This window comes from Sceloporus undulatus, chromosome 6, assembly GCF_019175285.1.
Source record: "Sceloporus undulatus isolate JIND9_A2432 ecotype Alabama chromosome 6, SceUnd_v1.1, whole genome shotgun sequence".
Taxonomy (NCBI): domain Eukaryota; kingdom Metazoa; phylum Chordata; class Lepidosauria; order Squamata; family Phrynosomatidae; genus Sceloporus; species Sceloporus undulatus.
In genome coordinates this window covers 3,410,403-3,428,582 of record NC_056527.1, presented here as the reverse complement: position 1 = coordinate 3,428,582, position 18,180 = coordinate 3,410,403, and the positions used below count along the sequence as shown (strand labels likewise).

At 43.9% G+C, this 18,180-nt stretch overlaps 1 protein-coding gene across 1 annotated transcript in view; it reads left to right on the top strand.

Annotated features, from left to right (window-relative positions):
• Positions 1–3,816: 3,816 nt before the first annotated feature.
• The window catches only part of LOC121934762 (tumor necrosis factor receptor superfamily member 16-like), a 40,775-nt gene continuing 26,411 nt past the window's right edge, over positions 3,817–18,180 (top strand). The window contains exon 1 of the mRNA XM_042475574.1: positions 3,817–4,077. Coding sequence (XP_042331508.1) covers positions 3,979–4,077 — 99 coding nt within the window. The 5' untranslated portion in view covers positions 3,817–3,978. The remainder of the gene's footprint in view (positions 4,078–18,180) is intronic.

Sequence of the window (18,180 nt, the reverse complement as noted above, 5' to 3'; positions counted from 1 at the left end):
TGCGGATGCATCTGTCACTGCTTTAAGTGCCAGGGCTCAATGCTACAGTATTTTGGGATGTGTAGTTTTGTGAGATATTTAATCTTTTCACCTTAGGGTTACCTTAAGTCAGAAATGATATGAAGACACACAGCAACAACAAACATAATAAAATGCAGTATAGAGCCAGTGGGGTGTTGCGGTTTGGACATTGGACACTTTACATCTCAGTTACTATCTCAGCCGTCCATTTGTACAATTTTGGATTTTGGAATTCTGGATAAGGGAGACTCAACCTGTATTTTGTGTGTATTGTTGTTGTTGTTGCTACTGTTAGCATTTATTGATAGAGGGCTGCAGGATTTGCACAGCACTTTGCATTGTAAAAATCAAAATGAAATAAGAATAAAAACCTGCCAAACGGCACACAGTCCTCTAAAACATAAAGATTTCAAAATTAAAACATCTCTAATAAGTATATGAGGGGCAGAGTGGTGTAGTGGTTTGAGTGCTGGACTATGACTCTGGAGACCAGGGTTTGAATCCTGGTTCCGCCGTGAAACCCACTTGGTGACCTTAGGCACGTCACACTCTCTCAGCTTCAAGGGAAGGCCGTGGCAAACCTCCTCTGATCAAATCTTGCCCAATAAAATCCCCATAATAGGGTCAACCTGAAGGCACACAACAACAACAACAACAGCAATATTAACAAATGCTTGCCAAGTCACACCTTGGTGTGAGTCTCTTCTCTTCCTCCCCATTTTTGCTGCCAATGCCATTTCCATTCCCCCCAAGCAGCCTTTCTTTTCCCCATCTCTAAATTCACAGTCAACTTGTAAACATAAATAAATAAAATAAAAAGATTTATAGCCCTTTCCTGGGGCCCTTTGTCTCCAAACTGTGAGAAAAAAGACCCATCAAGACTTTCAAAGAAAGAAAGAAAGCTTTCCTGAATTTAAGAGATCAAGGGATGGAAAAAGAAAGACCTGTTAGGTCAGTTTCTCTGCCCTTCGGGTGGGAACCAGCTTATATCTTGTGGCTTCTCCATCTCCCACCTGAGAAAAAGAAAAATACAAGCCATTGTCAGTGGAAAGAGGGGGAAAGAAATGTAGTTCCTCTGGTTTTAATCGCAGAAAGAGGTTTTGAGAGCTTCTGATCAAAGCAAGGCTCTTGGAAATCAATTGCAACCGGACATCTGCAAATAAGAAAGGATGGAGCAAGCTGATTTGCCAGAGCGTGGAGGAAAATTTTTGCCTATAGAGTGTGTGTGTGTGTGTGAGTGTGTGTGTGTATTTAATTGCATTATTTTTTGGACTACAGGTCCCAGAACCTTGCCATCGCCTTCCTCAAGGTTGCTCACGGTTGTCCAGAATTGCATAGGATGGAGCCATAGAGTTAAAGCAGTGCCGCCGTGTGCCTTCAAATCGTTTCTGACTTATGGCAACCCTATTGCAGGGTTTTCTTGGCACGCTTCTTCAGAGGGGGTTTGCCATTGCCATCCTCTGGGGCTGAGAGAGTGTGACTCGCCCAAGGCCATCAAGGTCCGACATCTTCCAAAATCCAGAATTGTCCATACTGGTGTCTGAAGTAGGGACACCTTTGCTTTCTGATGGTTCAGTGTACAAACTTTTTGTTTCTTGCACAAAGTAATGGTATGACACGTGTCCCTCCACATTTGTGGCTTTGACTTTTGCAGATTTCAATCACCGATGTTATTAATATGTTCTCTCTAGGAATATCTAGGTCCTCCAGAGCAACTCTATGGTCAACTTTAACCAAAAGCCGCAGTGAAGGACCTGGAGATTCCTAGAGAGGACACTCCGCCAGGCATTTGTAGCTCCTCCAGCACAATTCGATGGCCAGTGTCTGGCAGGTGTTGACCTCAGAGTTGCACTGGAGGAGATTCCTAGAGAGGTGTTCTCTCAGGTAAAAACATTGTTTTTGTGCTGTGTGGGTTTTCCACATTCATGGGGTCCTGTGCCCCTAACCCCTGCGAATGTGAAGGGATGAGTGTACTATTACTATTATTATATTACACCTACCCCACTTTCCAAGTGATGCTTTCTTCTTATTCTAGTCTTGGCTTACAACATTCTTTTTTTGGTCAAGGCCCATATTGCATGTCCAAGAAGGCTAAAAGTTTCTCCAACTACACACTGAGTCTCCCTTATCCAGACTTTCAAAATCTGACATATTCCAAAATCCAAAACTGTCTATATGAGTGGCTGAAATAGGGACACCTTTACTTTCTGATGGTTCAGTGTACCCAAACTTTGTTTCTTGCACAAAGTAGTAGTAGTAATAGTAGTATACATACCCCTCCTTCCCCCCAAAATTGGGACTCAACGTGGCTCTTTCTTATTATTCTAATCTTGGCTTGTATTATTTGTTGGTCAAGGATTGCCACCGCTAAGTCCCCTATTGTATGTCCAAGGAGGCTGAAATGCTCTGCAACTACAGGCTGAGCCTCCAAAATCCCAAATCCTAAAACCAGAAATATTCCCCAATCCAAAGTGGTCCACATGGGTGGCTAAGAGAGGGCTACATTTGCTTTATGATGGTTCGGAATAAACATTTATTATTATTATTATTATTATTATTATTATTATTATTATTATTATTATTCATACCCCACTTCCCCCCCCTCAAAATGCATCTTGCATTCTTTTTTGTCCAAGGCTTGCCACCTACAAGGCTCCTCTTTCATGTCCAACAAGGAGACTGAGATGTCCTGTGGCTCCTTGGCTGTGGCAAACCTAAAGCAGACCCTGGCCCTGGGATGCCACCCCACTTTGTCCTTGCCAGGCAGGGGTGGCCTCGATGGCCCTGCGGTGTGTCTGTGTGTATTGTGTGTCTGTGTGTGTTTTGGGGGGGATTGTGAGTGCAAGAAGAGAAGGAGAGCATCAGAGCAGTCCCACCCTTGGGAGGAGCAAAGGAGGAGGAGAGAAGGAGTGAATGAAAGAAAGAAAGAAAGGAGGAAAGAAAGAGAGAGTCCCCCGAGGAGGAGAGGCAGCAGTCCAAAAAAAAGGAGGAGGAAGAGGCTGAGGAAAGGCAAGGAAGGCGTTTCCCTGCCTTGCCACCCGCAACAAGAGCCCTGCTGCTGCTGCTGCTGTGCAACCTCCTCCTCCAGGGCTTCAGGCTGGAAAAGGAAAGGAAGAAGCAGCAGAAGACAAAAGAGGCCCTTCCTTGCCTCCGTCCTTGTTGCCCCTGCCTTGGCTGCCTTGCCTTGCCTTGCCTTGCCTTGCCTTGCCCTCCTCTGGTTCCTTTGGGCCAGGAGCTGCCCCTTTGGGGGCTTCTTGGGGGTCCCTCTGGGCAACAGCTGGAGCCTCCTCTTCTCCTTCTTCCTCCTCCACTGCTTTGGATTTCTTGGAGAAAGAGACCGGAGCCCTCCTCCTCCTCCTCCTCCTCTTCTTTCCTATTTGGGAGACAGACGTTAGGAGAAGTCTGGGCAAGTGGGGCGAGTTTATAGTCTCTATCCATCAGTTCTTTCTTTTCCTTCCTTCCTTCCTTCCTTCCTTCCTTCCTTCCTTCCTTCCTTCCTTCCTTCCTTCTATCCTCCTTCCCTTCTTTCCTTAATTTCTTTCCGTCTTTCTCTCTTCTTTCGTTCTTTCTTTTCCTTCCTTCCTTTCTATCCTCCTTCCTTCCTTCCTTCCTTCCTTCCTTCTATCCTCCCTTTCCTTCCTTCTTTCTTACTTTTCCTTTCTTTCTTTCCTTCCTTCCTTCCTTCCTCCTTACTTTCCCCTTCCTCCTTTCTTTCTTTCTATACTCCCTTCTTAACTTCTCTCTTTCCTTCTTTCTAACTTTGTCTTTATTTCTTTCTGTTCTTCTTTCCTCCTTTCTTACTTGTCCCTTCCTTCCTTCCTTCCTTCCTTCCTTCCTTCCTTCCTTCCTTCCACTTTCTTTCCTTTTCCTTATTCTATCCCCGGCGGAGCCAGAAGCCTCTCTTCCTCCACTTCTGCTTGACTTTGCTTTCAAAAAAGCCAGCTTAGCGCGCAAGGGATGCGGATCCGCAGGAACGGTTGCACCGGGATGGAAGCGCGACAGGTCCGGTTCCTCCTGGCTTCGCTCCTGATGCTGCTTCGAGTCCTGGATCCCAAGGTGAGTCTCTTACCATTGTCTTCCTACAGCCATCTTCACACCAGCTAAATATGGCTGCATCCACACCGGAGAAACAACCCAGTTTGGCACCGCTTTAACTTGTTATCTGGCTCTTTGTTATGGAGTTAAAGAGTTAAAGTGGGGCCAAACCGGGTTATTTCTCCAGTGTGGATGCAGCCTATATCTCTATCTCTGAGGCTGAGAAAGTGTGACTTGGCCATACACACAAACATAAGGGTTGAGTATCTGGATTTCCAAAACCCAAAATTGTTTATATGGATGGCTGAGACAGGGATGCTTTTTCTTTCTGATCGTCGAGTGTATACCCAAACTTTGCTTCATCCCAACATTATTTTAAAGTGTATATGTATAAAATTACCTTCCGGCCATTCTGTGCATGAGAAGTACACAAAGCACAAATGAGATTCGTGTTTAGACTTGTACAATAACATGCACAAAACTTTATTTTGGGACCATGCAAAATGCACAATAGAGATGTTGGGATGTGATTCCCTGGATCCGGTGAGACTTGGGTGCCGTCTCCAAGACCAAGGTCAGATAGCCTGGATCTAAGATATATAGGGGGAGACAGCATGGCATAGTGGTTTGAGTGCTTGACTCTAGAAGACCAGGTTTCACATCCCCCCTTGGAGATGGAAACTGCCAGGTGACACTTTCTCAGCCTAAGAGGAATGCTATGTCAAGACTCTTGCATGTTTGGAAACCATGCCCTGGTATGTTTAGCCTGGAGGAGAGAAGGCTAAGAGCATGTGCAAAGTACAGTACTTCACTTGGGCCGAAACAATTAAATTCAGTGAGCCACTTGGTCCCTCCTGGGAGAAAGGCGGCATACGAATGAAGTAAATAAATAAATAAAATATAAACAATGAATGCACAGCTCAAGGGTGGGTGACACCTGACTTGACAAACAGTACATGAGAAAGTGGTCCAGGCACCATAGTAGACCACAAGTTGAACATGAGCCAGTAGTGTGATGCGGCAGCTAAAAAATAATAATAATAAATAAAAGCTTTATTTATATACTGCCCTTCTACAAAATCAGGGTGGTGTACAACACAATACAACACAACACAATAATATACACTATAAAATATACATTCCATTAGAATAACAATAAAACAACTCCAGCCAGCTTGCCAATATGATCCTAGGCTGCATCCATCGGAGTGTGGTGTCTAGACAGAAGGAAGTAATAGTGCTGCTGTTTTGGTCATCTGGAATCTTCTGTCCAGTTGTGGACGCCACAAATCAGGAGGAATATTGACAAACTGGAGCAAGTCCGAAATGGTGGTCTGGAAACCATCAAGTGGTTTAGGAAGATGAGAGAAGAGAAGGCTAAGGATAGCCATGTTTAAGTATTTGAAAGGATGTTGTATGGAAGAAGGAGCAAGCTTGTTTTCTACTGCTCTTGAGAATAGGAAACGGAGGAATGGATGCAAGCTCCAGGAAAAGAGATTCCACCTCAACATTAGGAGGACCTTCCTGACAGTAAGGGCTTTTTCAATAGTGAAACACACTCCTTCCTCACAGAATAATGGAGTCTCCATCTTTGGAGGTCTTTAAGCAGAAGCTGGATGGCCATCAGTCAATGGGGATGCTTTGATTGTGAATTCCTGCATGGCAGAATGGGGTTGGACTGGAGGGCCCTTGGGTCTTCTTCCAACTCTATGATACTAAGATTCTATGTTTAGCCTGGAGAAGAGAAGAGACAATTAAGAGGTGATATGATAGCCTTAAATATTTGAAGGGGTGACATACTGAGGATGGAGCAAGCTTGTTTTCTGCTGCTCCAAAGACTAGGACACAATGGAGCAATGGATGCAAGCTCCAGGAAAAGAGATTCCACCTCAACATTTGGAGGAACTTTGATGGTAAAAGGTGTTCAACAGTGGAATACGCTGCTGCCTAAGGAGTGTGGTAGATTCTCCTTTGGAGGTTTTTAAACAAAGGCTAAAGGGCCATCTGTCACAGGAGTGCCTTGATTCTGTGTCCCTGCATGGCAGAATGGGGCTGGACTGGATGACCCTTGGGGTCTCTTCCAAGTCTAGGATTTCATGATCCTCTGAAGAAATTTGGCCACGAAAGACTAGGAGAGGTTTGCCAGAAGGCAGAGTTGACTTGAAGACACTCAACAGCAAAGTCTGTAGTGTGAGTCCTGGTTTTGTAACTTCAACCCTAGTAATTTGCAAGGTGAGTTTGTGGCTTGAAACCTAGGATCTGATTAAGTGGGGCGGAGTGAGTGCTAAACTTTGACTGGCAGGCCAGGGTTCAAATCCTCATTTGTCCATGGAAGCCCTCTGGGTCTATTCTCTCAAACCTGGAAAAAAGCGATAGCAAATCCCCTTTGGATAAATTATACCAGGAAAACTCACAGCATCAAAAGCGCATTGACTTGCGCATCCTCCAATGTGATATATGCCATCCTATGCCAGCAGTAGCAATGCCTTAGGGTCATTATAAGTTGGAAATGACTTGAAGGCACACAACAACAGCAACAACAAATGCCAGCAATGCCTCTTTACAATATACATCAGACAAGCAGGACTGTCTCTATGCAGAGAGAGTTAATGGATACAAATCTGATATTACAAATAACAGCACAGCAAACCCAGTTGCAGAACATTTCAAGATTCCTGGAGATACAACAAGTTGCAGTCCTTGAACAAGGAAATTACAAGGGAAGACTAGAAAGAAAAACAGCTGAACTGAATGATATGCAACAAAGGCAATGGTTGCATGACACACTACATGTAATGCAAGAGTCCTTGCTCCTGCAGATATAGGAAAATGAATCTTCTCAGAAGGAGGTTTGAACACAGGGAAACTGGCTTTTGCTAAGCAGATTTATAGTTTTCAGATGTCGATACATGAAGATCTCAAAGACCTGTATCACCTTTTGCAGCCCTTTGAAAATGTAGGGCAGGGGATATGATTTGCATCTTTCTGGATCCTGTTGCAGTCAGCCCTCCACATCTGCATCTTTGACATTTGCGGATTTGATTATTTGGAGATTTGATCACTACGATCTCTCTAGGAATTTTTGAGGTCAATGTAGTGTAGTGGTCTGAGCGTTGGACTGTGATCCTGGAGAACAAGGTTCAAATCCTGGCTCAGCCGTGGGAACCCCCTGGGTGACCTTGGACAAGTCACATTCTCTCAGCCTCAGAGGATGGCAATGCCAAATCCCCTCTGAAGAAACATGCCAAGAAAACCCCATGATAGGCTCGCCTTCTGTTGTTGTTGTGTGCCTTCAAGTCATTTTTGACTTCTGGCAACCCTAAAGTGAACCTATCATGGGGGTTTCTTGGCAAGGTTTGCTCAGAGGAGGTTTGTAGGGTCACTATAAGTCAGAAACAGCACGCAACAACATGAATCTCTAGGTCCTCCAGCACAACCCAAGCTGGAGGACCTAGAGATTCATGGAGGTTTCTCTAGGCATTTATAGGTCCTCTAGTGTGATTCTGTGGTCAGCTGCCAGCAGATGTTGACCACAGAGTTGTCCTGGAGGACCTAGAGATTCCTAGAGAGGTGTTCTCCCAGGTTACAAATTACAGATGCTGGCGAAACGTCAGGAAGAAACTCTTCTAGAACATGGCCACATAGCCCCAAAAACCCACAAAAAGCTACAAATTATTTTGTTTTTACTTTGTGTTTCTTCCACTCTCACTGGGTTCATCGTCCCTGACCCTGGCGAATGTGGAAGGCCCACTGTATATTCCATCCCACTCCCACAACTTTATAAATATACTTTATAACCAGAGGTCTTACATCACTCAGTATTACTTCCAAAGAAGTAGGTTCATATCCATGAAACTGTATGCAAAAATAAAGACCAGTTAGTCTTAAAAGTCCTGCCTCCTCCTGTCCCTCCTGTTTTCTCAGGAAAACTCTGTGAAAAGCTTGCCTTAGGGTTAACATAAGCCAGAAACAGCTTGAAAGCAAGCCATATGGGGCTTTATAGGTCATAGCTACCACCTTGAATTGTGCCTGGAAGCAGGCCAGTAGCCAGCATCAATAGAAATATAGTGTCTGGTTCAAAGGGAGTAATAGTACCGCTTTATTCTGCCTTGGTCAGGCCTCACCTGGAATATTATGTCCAGTTCTGGGGTCCACAATTCAAAAAGGATGTTGAGAAGTTGTGTGTCCAGCGAGGGTGAGCAAAATGGTGAAGGGTCTGGAAACCACCAAACCCTATGAGGAGCACCTGAGGAAGCTGAGTAGGTTTAACCTGGGGAAGAGAAGGTTAGGAAGGGACACGATGGGTTAAGAGCCAGCAGTGTGGTGGAGCAGCTAAAAATGCCAATGTGATTCTAGGCTGTCAAGAAGTTCCTTCTAATGTCCAATCGAAATCCACCCATCATTTATCAGTGTTATGGATGAAGACATAGAGAGATTGCTTATGAAATTTGCAAATGGCACCAAATTAGGAAGAGTAGTTTATACCCCAGAGGAGAAGATCAAAATTCAAAATGCCTAAATAGATTAGAAAGCTGGGCCAAAGATAACAAAATGAATTTCAACACGGAGAAATGTAGTATGTTAAACCTAAGGGGGGAAAATAAAATGCACAGATATAGGATGAGGGACACCTGGCTTGACAACAGTACATATGAAAGGGATCTAGTAGACCACAAGTTGAACCTGAGTCAATAGTGTGATGCGGAAGCTATAAAGACCAACGCGAATCTAGGCTGCATCAACAGAAGTATAGTGTCTAGACTGAGAGATGGCATAGCACCACTTTAATCTGCTTTGGTCAGACTTCACCTGGAATAATACTGTGTCCAGTTCTGTGTCCACAACCATTCAAGAAGGTTGTGGACAAGCTGGATCATTTCCAGAGGAGTGCAGCCAAGATGGTGAAGGGTTTGGAAGCCATATCCTATGAAGACAGACTTAGGGAGTTGGGTATGTTTATCCTGGTAAAGAGATGGTTAAGAGGTGATACAATAGCCCTGTTTCAGTATTTGAAGAGATGTCATGTTGAGGAAGGAGCTATTTTGTTTTCTGCAATTCCAGAGAATAGGACACAGAAAAATGTGTGCAAACTATGGGAAAACAGATTCAACCTAAACATTAGAAAGAACTGATGGTGAGAGATGTTCAGCATTGGAAGATGCTCTTGGGAGTGTGGTGGAGTCTCCTTCTTTGGAGGTTTTCAAACCGAGGCTGGATGGCCAGCTGTCACAGGGAGGGCTTGGATGGTGTGTTCTTGCATGGCAAAATGGGGTTGGGCTGGATCGCCCTTGGGGGTCTCTTCCATCTATGAGTCAGACTGGTTATACTGGTATGCAAACTATTGATCATAGGCTCCTTGGAGCAGGATCTCTTCTACTCTGCAATCCTCCTGTCCTGTGTAAAGTGTTTTGCAAAATAAAACACTGCTTGTTTGCTTGCGTCTTACGTTTTTCAAATACATTCTAGTGGTCGGGTTGTCCAAACATGGAATATACAGTTGCCTGTTATCAAAGGCTGAGTTGCAAGCTTGCTGGATTTGTGGTGCAGTCTCCTTCTTTGGAGGTTTTCAAACAGATGGACATCTGTCACAAGGAGGGTTTGGATGGTGTCTTCCTACATGGCCAAAGGGGGCTGGATTGGATGATCCCTGGGGATCTCTTCCATCTCTAGGATTCAATGAAATGGGAATATTGGAAGAACCTCTGGTAGGGTTGGCACACTTTCTCTGGACCTGGGGATGAAGCCCCATCTTTTCATTGCATGTCTTCACATCAGGAGCCCTGACATCTTGTCTTCCTTCCTTCACGGGGCTTCGGAGGCCCTCTCAAGCCTGGCTCGAATTAAAGGTCGGGATGATGGTATGCATGTGAGAAAGAAGACTGGCTAAGGCGGCCCTCCTGCTCCTTCCCTCTTCCCAGGATTAATGTGGAACACATTTCTTCTGGTCTGGTATTAACATTTCTGCCCAGCCAAGCCCTGTAATTATGCGGTCAGACCCTATAAAAGCAGCCTTTATCCTTCCTACTTCCTGGGGAAGGTAATTAACATGGCCTGGCGAAAGAATTTTATTTTATGCATATATATATATATATATATATATATATATATATATATATATATATATATATGTTCTTATTAGCTGCAATTTTCAGCTGCTGGTGGCGACAAGGGGAGAGGTTTTTTTTTTTTGTTTAGATGGCACAGCAAGAGATGTTTTTGAGGAGGCCAAAAATATGCAACGAATGCAGCGAGGAGACTGGATTCTTCTTCTATGTTTTAGCACCAAAACTGCCCAAGGGGAAATTTATACTTTGTAGAAAGTTGGGATGAGAAGATTGAGGCATCCAGTGGTTTCTGTGTCACTTGGGAAACAAATCTGCTCCGGATTTTAGTGTAATTTGTATAAAAAGTCCCAGATTCATCATCCTCCTTTAAAGTTTGTACTAACAAAAAAATAAAGTTCGTACTAAAGCACAGAACAGGTTTACTGCCCCACTGACTTACATACAGGCTGCATCTGCACTGCAGAAATAATGCAGTTTGACATTGCTTTAACTGCCATGATGCCATGCTATGGAATCCTGGGATTTGTAGCACAAAGAGCTGAACCTTAACTGTTTGGTGACTCAAATAGTTAAAAGGAACTGTCCACCTAACTATCAAAGGGACCCTGTCTCCAAAACAGGACAGTTCCTTCAAAGTTCAGACTGCTACCTGGAGCAGATTCTACAGACCCCAAAGTTGCCAGTGCTAAACAGGTACGGTCCAAACACATTTCCTTGCCCATTCCATCTCTAATCATATGATTATAATTCTAGAATTATAAACATCATTACAAAATTATCTGGTTGTAATTCTAAATGATTCCACAGTTCTAATTCTACCCCAATGCAAACAATCCATTGCAAAATACAAAATGCAAGCAAAGCCAGCCTGCCTTATCCAACGCAGGTGGATCCTATATAAACGTCCGCTTGCATCACTTGCTGCTTCCCATGCCAAATAAATTGAAAATTTCTTGGCAGGCGCAACAATGTGCATTCATTTGGCACAGAAAAAGAGCAACAACTCAATTTGCTTGTTTGCAGTTTTGCCTAGATTCCTTCCTTCCTTTGGAGAAACACAAGTTTTTAAAGAAAGGGTTTGCAGGAGCCAACCGTGCTCTTTTTATTCGTTTTAACTGTAGAGGTCAAGTCTCCTTTATCCGGAATTCCAAAATGCGAAACCTTTTTCATGTGTGGCTGAGATAGTGACATCTTTAGTTTCTATTGGTTCGTTGTGCACAAACTTTGTTTCCGTGCGTAACAGTATTAAAACATATTGTACAAAACTACCTTCAGGCCATGTGTATAAGCTGTACATGACACATAAATGAATTTTGTGTTTAGACTTGAGATCCATCTTCAAGATATCTCATTATTAATATGAAAATATTCCAAAATCCCCCCAAATTAAATAAATCCAAAATCCAAGTGTGACGTTGTACGATAATCTTTTCGTGAGGATGGCATAAGGATCAGATAATGACAGAATAATGGGGACGTTGTCTGACAATCTGCGCAATTGCGCGATAAAGACGGGAGCGATTTGCCTCGCTCCTGTTGTGCGATAATCTCCAATGCCTTGGAGGTTGGTGGAGTCTCCTTCTTTGGATGTTTGTAAATAGAGGCTGGATGGCCATCGTTGGAAGGGCGTTGATTGTGTCTTCCTGCATGGCCAAAGGGGGTTTGGTTGGATGACCCCTTGGGATACCTTCCAGCTCCATAGACCTAAAGGAAAGCAGTCCCAAAACCCTGAAAGCTCAAGAGCTAGGAGCCTGAGATCTAAGAGACAGGTGGCTATTTTGCACAGATGTCAGGATTCCTGAGTCTTGTTTCCATTGGTGTTATTCCAGAGACAGGCTTTCATCCTATCATTTTTTTTTTTTTTGCTTAAAGGTTAAAAGGTAGGCAGGGAAATGCAGGTTGAGTTGAATTAATTCTTCAAGACGTGATGAACATGAGATCAATTGAGGGGTGAGAGAAGGCGGTGGGCATGCAACGCTCACCTGGAACCCAGGAGCAAAAAAGATGCTTCTGCAAATAGTTTTGGGCTCTGTAGAAACATGTCCAGGGAAAGAAAGAGTAAAAGAAGTCCAAAGAGGAAGGCTGGGCTTACAGTAGGAAGGAAGGGAAGAGCGACAAGATATAGATGGAAACGGATCCTCAGGCCCCAAGCACAATGCTTTTCGAAAAATACATGCATTTCCACACAGAAAAATCCAGACAACTGCAATCCAAGTTTAGGGGAAAAGGTTTTAAAAGCACAATTGCACATCTTCCAACCTTTTTGGATGAAGACATATGTGGCCAAGGTGGCAAAAGTTATGAATGAGGTGGCATAGTGATTGAAGTGTTGGACTCTGGAGACCAGGGTTTGATTCCTGGCTCGGCCGTGAACGCCACTGTGTGACCTTGGGAAAGTCACACTCTCTCAGCTTCAGGGGAAGTCAATGGCACATATATAGAAGCACAGAGTTGGAAGGGCAAACCTCCCTCTGAATAAATCATGTCAAGAAAACCCCATGATAGAATTAAGTCGGAAACAACTCGAAGGCACACAACAACAGCAACAATGAAAATAAAAGCTAAGAGATTCTGCAGTGGTTTGCTTTTGCCTGAGCTTACTGGCAAAGTCAATACTTTGTACCCCTGTTCTCCCCATGAAGTTAATGGAGTGCAAACTGTCTTTGCACCTTGCACTCAGTTTGCAGCAGTGGAGGTAAACTGAGGATGAAGGGGGGAAATGGGAGAAAGAGAGAGAAACTGGGACATTGTGAAAGTAGCTGGAAAAGTGGAATGACAAAGGATGAATGGGGACAGTCCTTACCAAATCAGGACAGTTAGAAGTTGTCTTTAAGTCTGACCATCATGGCAGGCATGCCTGGGGGAGACATAGGATCTTCTCAGTTCTGTTCCCAGGCTGTTAAACCTTTTTGCATGGGAGGCTAAGGCTGCATCTACACTGCAGAATCAATGCAGTTGGATACCACTTTAACTTCCATGGCTCAGTGCTATGGAGTCCTGGAATTTCTAGTTTTGGGAGATGTTTACCTTACCTGTCAGCGCGTTCTGGTGCCCCAACAAACTACAAATCCCAGGATAGAGGCATGGAAGTTAAAGTAGCATCAAACGGCATCAATTCTGCCGTGTGGCCATCATTCTGCATAATCTCCTTTTAGGAGTCAAAGGTTTTGGGCTATTTACAGGCTGTTGCCTCTTTAAAGGGAGCATGCGCAGCTGTACATCTCATTTTACTTTTTTTTCATTCAATCCTGTTTTTAACAAAATATCTCATTTAATTTTTCAAAAAAGTTATTCCAGTATATAATACTTTTTAGTGGGAAACTAAAACAATGTTGTTTTGCCTGACCTTTGTTCCTTAAAATCAGGGCTGACCATTCTGGCTATTCAAACCGTCTGTGGTTTTAAAATTATTTTTAAAACATTAGTTGAATCTATTTCTCGTTGTTCTTCTGTGCCTTCATGTTGTTTCTGACTTTATGGCAACCGTAAGGCAAGCCTCTCATGGGGTTTTCTGGGGCTGAGAGAGTGTTTCCATAAGTTGGAAACGACTTGAAGCCACACAACAACCAACAACAAATATTACTTAACATTCCCATTACAAGCTCCTTGGGGCACAAACTTGTCTGTTGCTTACTTTACACTGGCAGGGGAGGGCAACTGCGCATGGGATAGGGGCCATATTCCCACTTGGCACATAGCCAGCAAGCTGTGCCAGCTGTGGTTTGGGCACACTTTGAGTGGCTTTTGGGCCATTCAAGATTTCCAAACAATGGGGGGGGGCATCTGGGGATTTGGGGCACTGACCTTAGGCATCCCAAGGATGACATGTGGCTTGGGGGCCCCAGCTATGCCCACCCTGGCTGCAAAATGCCAAAGATGTAGGCTACATCCCTGCATCAAGGAGACAAGCACAATTTTACTCTCACAGACTGATGCAGAAATTGAGAAATGCTGCCTCACTAGTGAACTAAGATGTCAAGTAACTTAATGCACATTATGCATTGAAATACATCCATGTACAGTGTGCATCGGTGCAGAACTCCACTTCTGTGTGCAAAATGGGAAATACAGTTAGCCCTCTGTGTCCATGTAGAGGGATCTTGTAGCACTTTTGAGACTAACTGAAAAAAGGTGTTGGCAGCATGGGCTTTCGTAGGCTTCAGTCTGCTTCCTCACATATTCAAAAGATATATAAATTCCAAAGAGCAAACCTTGATTTTGTCATTTTATATAAGGGACACCATTTTACAATGCCATTGTATTTCATGGGACTTAAGCATCCCTGGATTTTGGTATCCAGGGGGGAGTCCTGGAACCAAACCCCAGCAGATACCAAGAGACCCCGTACCTCCTTTGCACAAGAGTGCAATATTTCGATCCGCAACAATAAGACAGTTGATGCCAGCCTCTGTCACCAACAGGATGCCTGCTGTCTTGCTGACAATGAATGCGCATTCAGCCAAAAATTCAGATCTTCTCCTGGTTCCCTCACTTTGCAGCCTAATTTCTGGTGATGACTCATTGAGAAATGTGTCAGAGACTTGTCCCTTTCTCCCTTTACTCTGTAAAGTCCTACCGATGCAGGGAAGATTGTGCATCAGGGAGACGGGGCGTAATTTTATGCTCACAGAGTAATGAGACAGTTGTGCAGTGCTGTGTCACTAGTGAATTATGATGTTGTACAACTTAATGCTCATTTCACACTGATGTGCATCCATGTACAATGGGCACAGTGATGCATTCCGAACTCCACTTCAGTGTCCAACATAGGAAATACCTCTGTTGCACAATGGTGAAACAGTTCAAACCACGGGACTAAAGTTATTATTGTTGTGGGCCTTCAAGTCATTCCTGACTTGAGCTTCTGTATGGGAAGAATTCCAAAATGTCCTCCATGTCGATCATGACAAAAAAGCATGAATATATAGTTGTTGTTGTTGCATGCCTTCAAGTCGTTTCTGACTCATGGCAATTCTTAGGCTACCTTCTCATGGGGTTTTCTTGGCAAGATTTGTCCAGAGGAGGTTTGCCATTTCCTTTCCCTGAGGCTGAGAGAGTGGGACTTGCCCAAGGCTACTCTGTGGATTTCCACGGAAAAGCTGGAGTTCGAATCCTGGTCTCCTAGAGTCCTTGGAGTTTATCAGACAAGGGAAATTATAAGTATAATCCAATGGCAATCCGAACGCAATCATGGGGTTTAACGTTATTGCGCAATAGACTGCCACACGCAATTTCGGGCAATAGCAAGCTATTTTCGGGCAATGGGAAGTCAGTTCGAATGCAATGCGCATTCACGTAAATTCGCTGAACTAGCAAATGCACATGAATGCATTCTGGTCCCACTTTCTTTTCATTCGAAATTAGGAGAAATTCCTCCTATGTGATAAACTCCTTAGTCCAACATTTGATGCTTGCATCTGTCACCAACAGAATGCCAGCTGCAAATGGCGAATGCACATTCTGCTAAAAGAAATGGTAGATTCTCAAGGAGCAACCCTCTCCTGTTGCCCTGGCTTTGCACCCTGGTTTATGGCTGTGACTCAGTGGAAAATGCTACAGTGGAAAAAGTTTGCTTCCTACACAGAGCTGCTCCTTCCAGCTGCTGTTTTCATCATGTTCCATCAAGCTGCTTTTTCATATATGGGGGTGGGGGAAACACGCTTCCAAGAGAGAAAGCATCTTGCCTGGTCTGTCTAGCTTCTCTGGCTTTGGGGCGCATGCAGAGAGGAAGAGGCGAGAGAGATCTGAGCCCTGGAAGCAGAGATGTCCAATTTCCCAACATTTTGAAGCCATTGGCGGAATTTGTGTTCTTTTATTTTAGAGGAAACGAAATGCTTAGAAAAAATTTAAAACGCAATACAGTCAGGTATGGAGTCTTTATCCACAGATAAAATTGAGTTATTTTAGATTTTGGAATTCCAGACAAGGGAAATCCTTGGGCAAATCACACTCTCTTGGCCTCAAAAAAACCCCATGATAGGATTGCAGTAATTTGGAAACTACGTCAAGGCACACAAGAACAAGGAACCAATTAATATTCTGTGTTTTTTCTCATTCTGGGGCTGAAGGAGCTTTCCAAAAATTAAAACAGATGCAGCTAAAGATTTTGCATCTACAAAAGTTGAAAAATATATGATCAAACTATTTAAATACAGTAGTTGGAAGCATTGCCTTTAAAAAGAAGAAACCAAATATAAACAGCCCAGCACCTGAAAGGCACGTATCCCCCCTAAAGCAGACAGTCCTCAAAAACTTGCCAAAACTTGCCTAGAAAAGAATAGCAGGGAAGAGCATCTAGGAAGAGGTGCCTCCAGTGTCTTTACGTTATTATTTGGTTTTACTTATATGCCACCTTTCAACTAAATTGGACCCACACCGACTCACAAAAGATACACCATGAAACCCTCGGATTTGCAGTTTAAGGGAGAAATGTTTAGCATTCTCAGCCAGTGAGTTCTGGTGCCTCCCCAAACTACAAGCCCCAGCCAGGACCCCAGAAGGTGGGCTCTCTTACTATTTCACCACCCCATTTGTGGATTATAAAACAATGCTGGGATGTGTCACAAGGGACGACTGGTCTATGTTTGATCCGTATGTGGAGCAGAAACAAGCAACAGGACTTAAAATTGCAGATGTTGCTGTCTGCTGAGCATGAAACCCGTTCCAAAGTCCACATTGTGGTCATATTTTTGCCCAGGCAACCAAAAAGACACAAAAATCTCTTGTGTAACCTTCTGAAATGCATGATGATAATGTTGAAGAAATGTGTGTCTTTATGTCAAAACGTTTGCCCTGAGATTGTTGTGGATCTTTGGCTGGCCTCATAAAATCACTGAAACTAAGATTTCCATCCCAGCCAATAATCTCAGAAACTATCATAAAGAATTTGAACCTAAATTTTATATACTGTACAAATAGGTTTGTTGTTATGTGGCTTTCAGTTCCCAAAATCTTGTTGTTATCATTGTCGTTGTTGTTGTTGTGTGCCTTGAGGTCATTTCCGACTTATGGTGACCCCAAAGCAAATCTATCACGGGGGTTTCTGGGGCTGAGAGAGTGTGATTTGCCCAAGGGCACGCATGGCTGAGTGGGAAACCGAACCCTGGTCTCCAGAGTTGAAGTCAAACAACTCTGTGTGTGTGATGTGTGCCTTCAAGTTGTTTCCGACTTATTTCAACCCTAAGGTGAAGCTATCATGGGGGTTCTTGGCAAGATTTATTCAGATGAGGTTTGCCATGGCCTTCCCTTGAGGCTGAGAGTGTGTGACTTGCCCAAAGTCACCCAGTGAGCTTCATGGCTGAGCTGGGAATCGAATCATGATCTCCAGAATTGCAGTCCTACACTCAAACCACTGCACCACACTGCCTATACCACACTATTTTAACCCATTATGAGGTTTTCTGAGGCTGAGAGAGTGTGCTTGGCCCAAAGTCACCAGTGGTAACTCTTATTGTAGGCTATTCTTGGCAAGAGGAGGAGGATGCCCTATGAGGAGAGACTTAGGGAGCTGGCTACTCTTTGAGGGACTGAAGTTTCCAGATTCCCCTAAAACATATGGAACCGTGTCCTATGAGAAATTATTTAAGGAGCTGGGGTGTTTAGCCTGGAGAAGAGAAGGTTAAGAAGTGATATGATAGCCCTGTTTAAATACTTGAAGGGTTGCTACATTGAGGAGGGAGCAAGCTTGTTTTCTGCTGCTCCAAAGAACAGGACCTGGAAGAATGGATGCAAGCTGCAGGAAAAGAGATTCCACCTCAACATTAGGAGGAACGTCCTGACAGTAAGGGCTGTTCGACAGTGGAATAAGTTGCCTTGGAGTGTGATAGGGTCTCTTCCTTTGGAGGTCTTCAAACAGAGGCTGGATGGCCATCTGTCAGGGTGCTTTGATTGAGAGTTCCTGCATGGCACAATGGGGTTGGACTGGATGGCCCCATGGTCTCTTCCAACTCTATGATTCTATTGTATGCAACCATAGTAAGCCATTGCAGTGTAGTGGTCTGAGTGCTGGACTACAACTCTGGGGACCAGGGTTCAAATCCTGTCTTAGCCATAACACTCA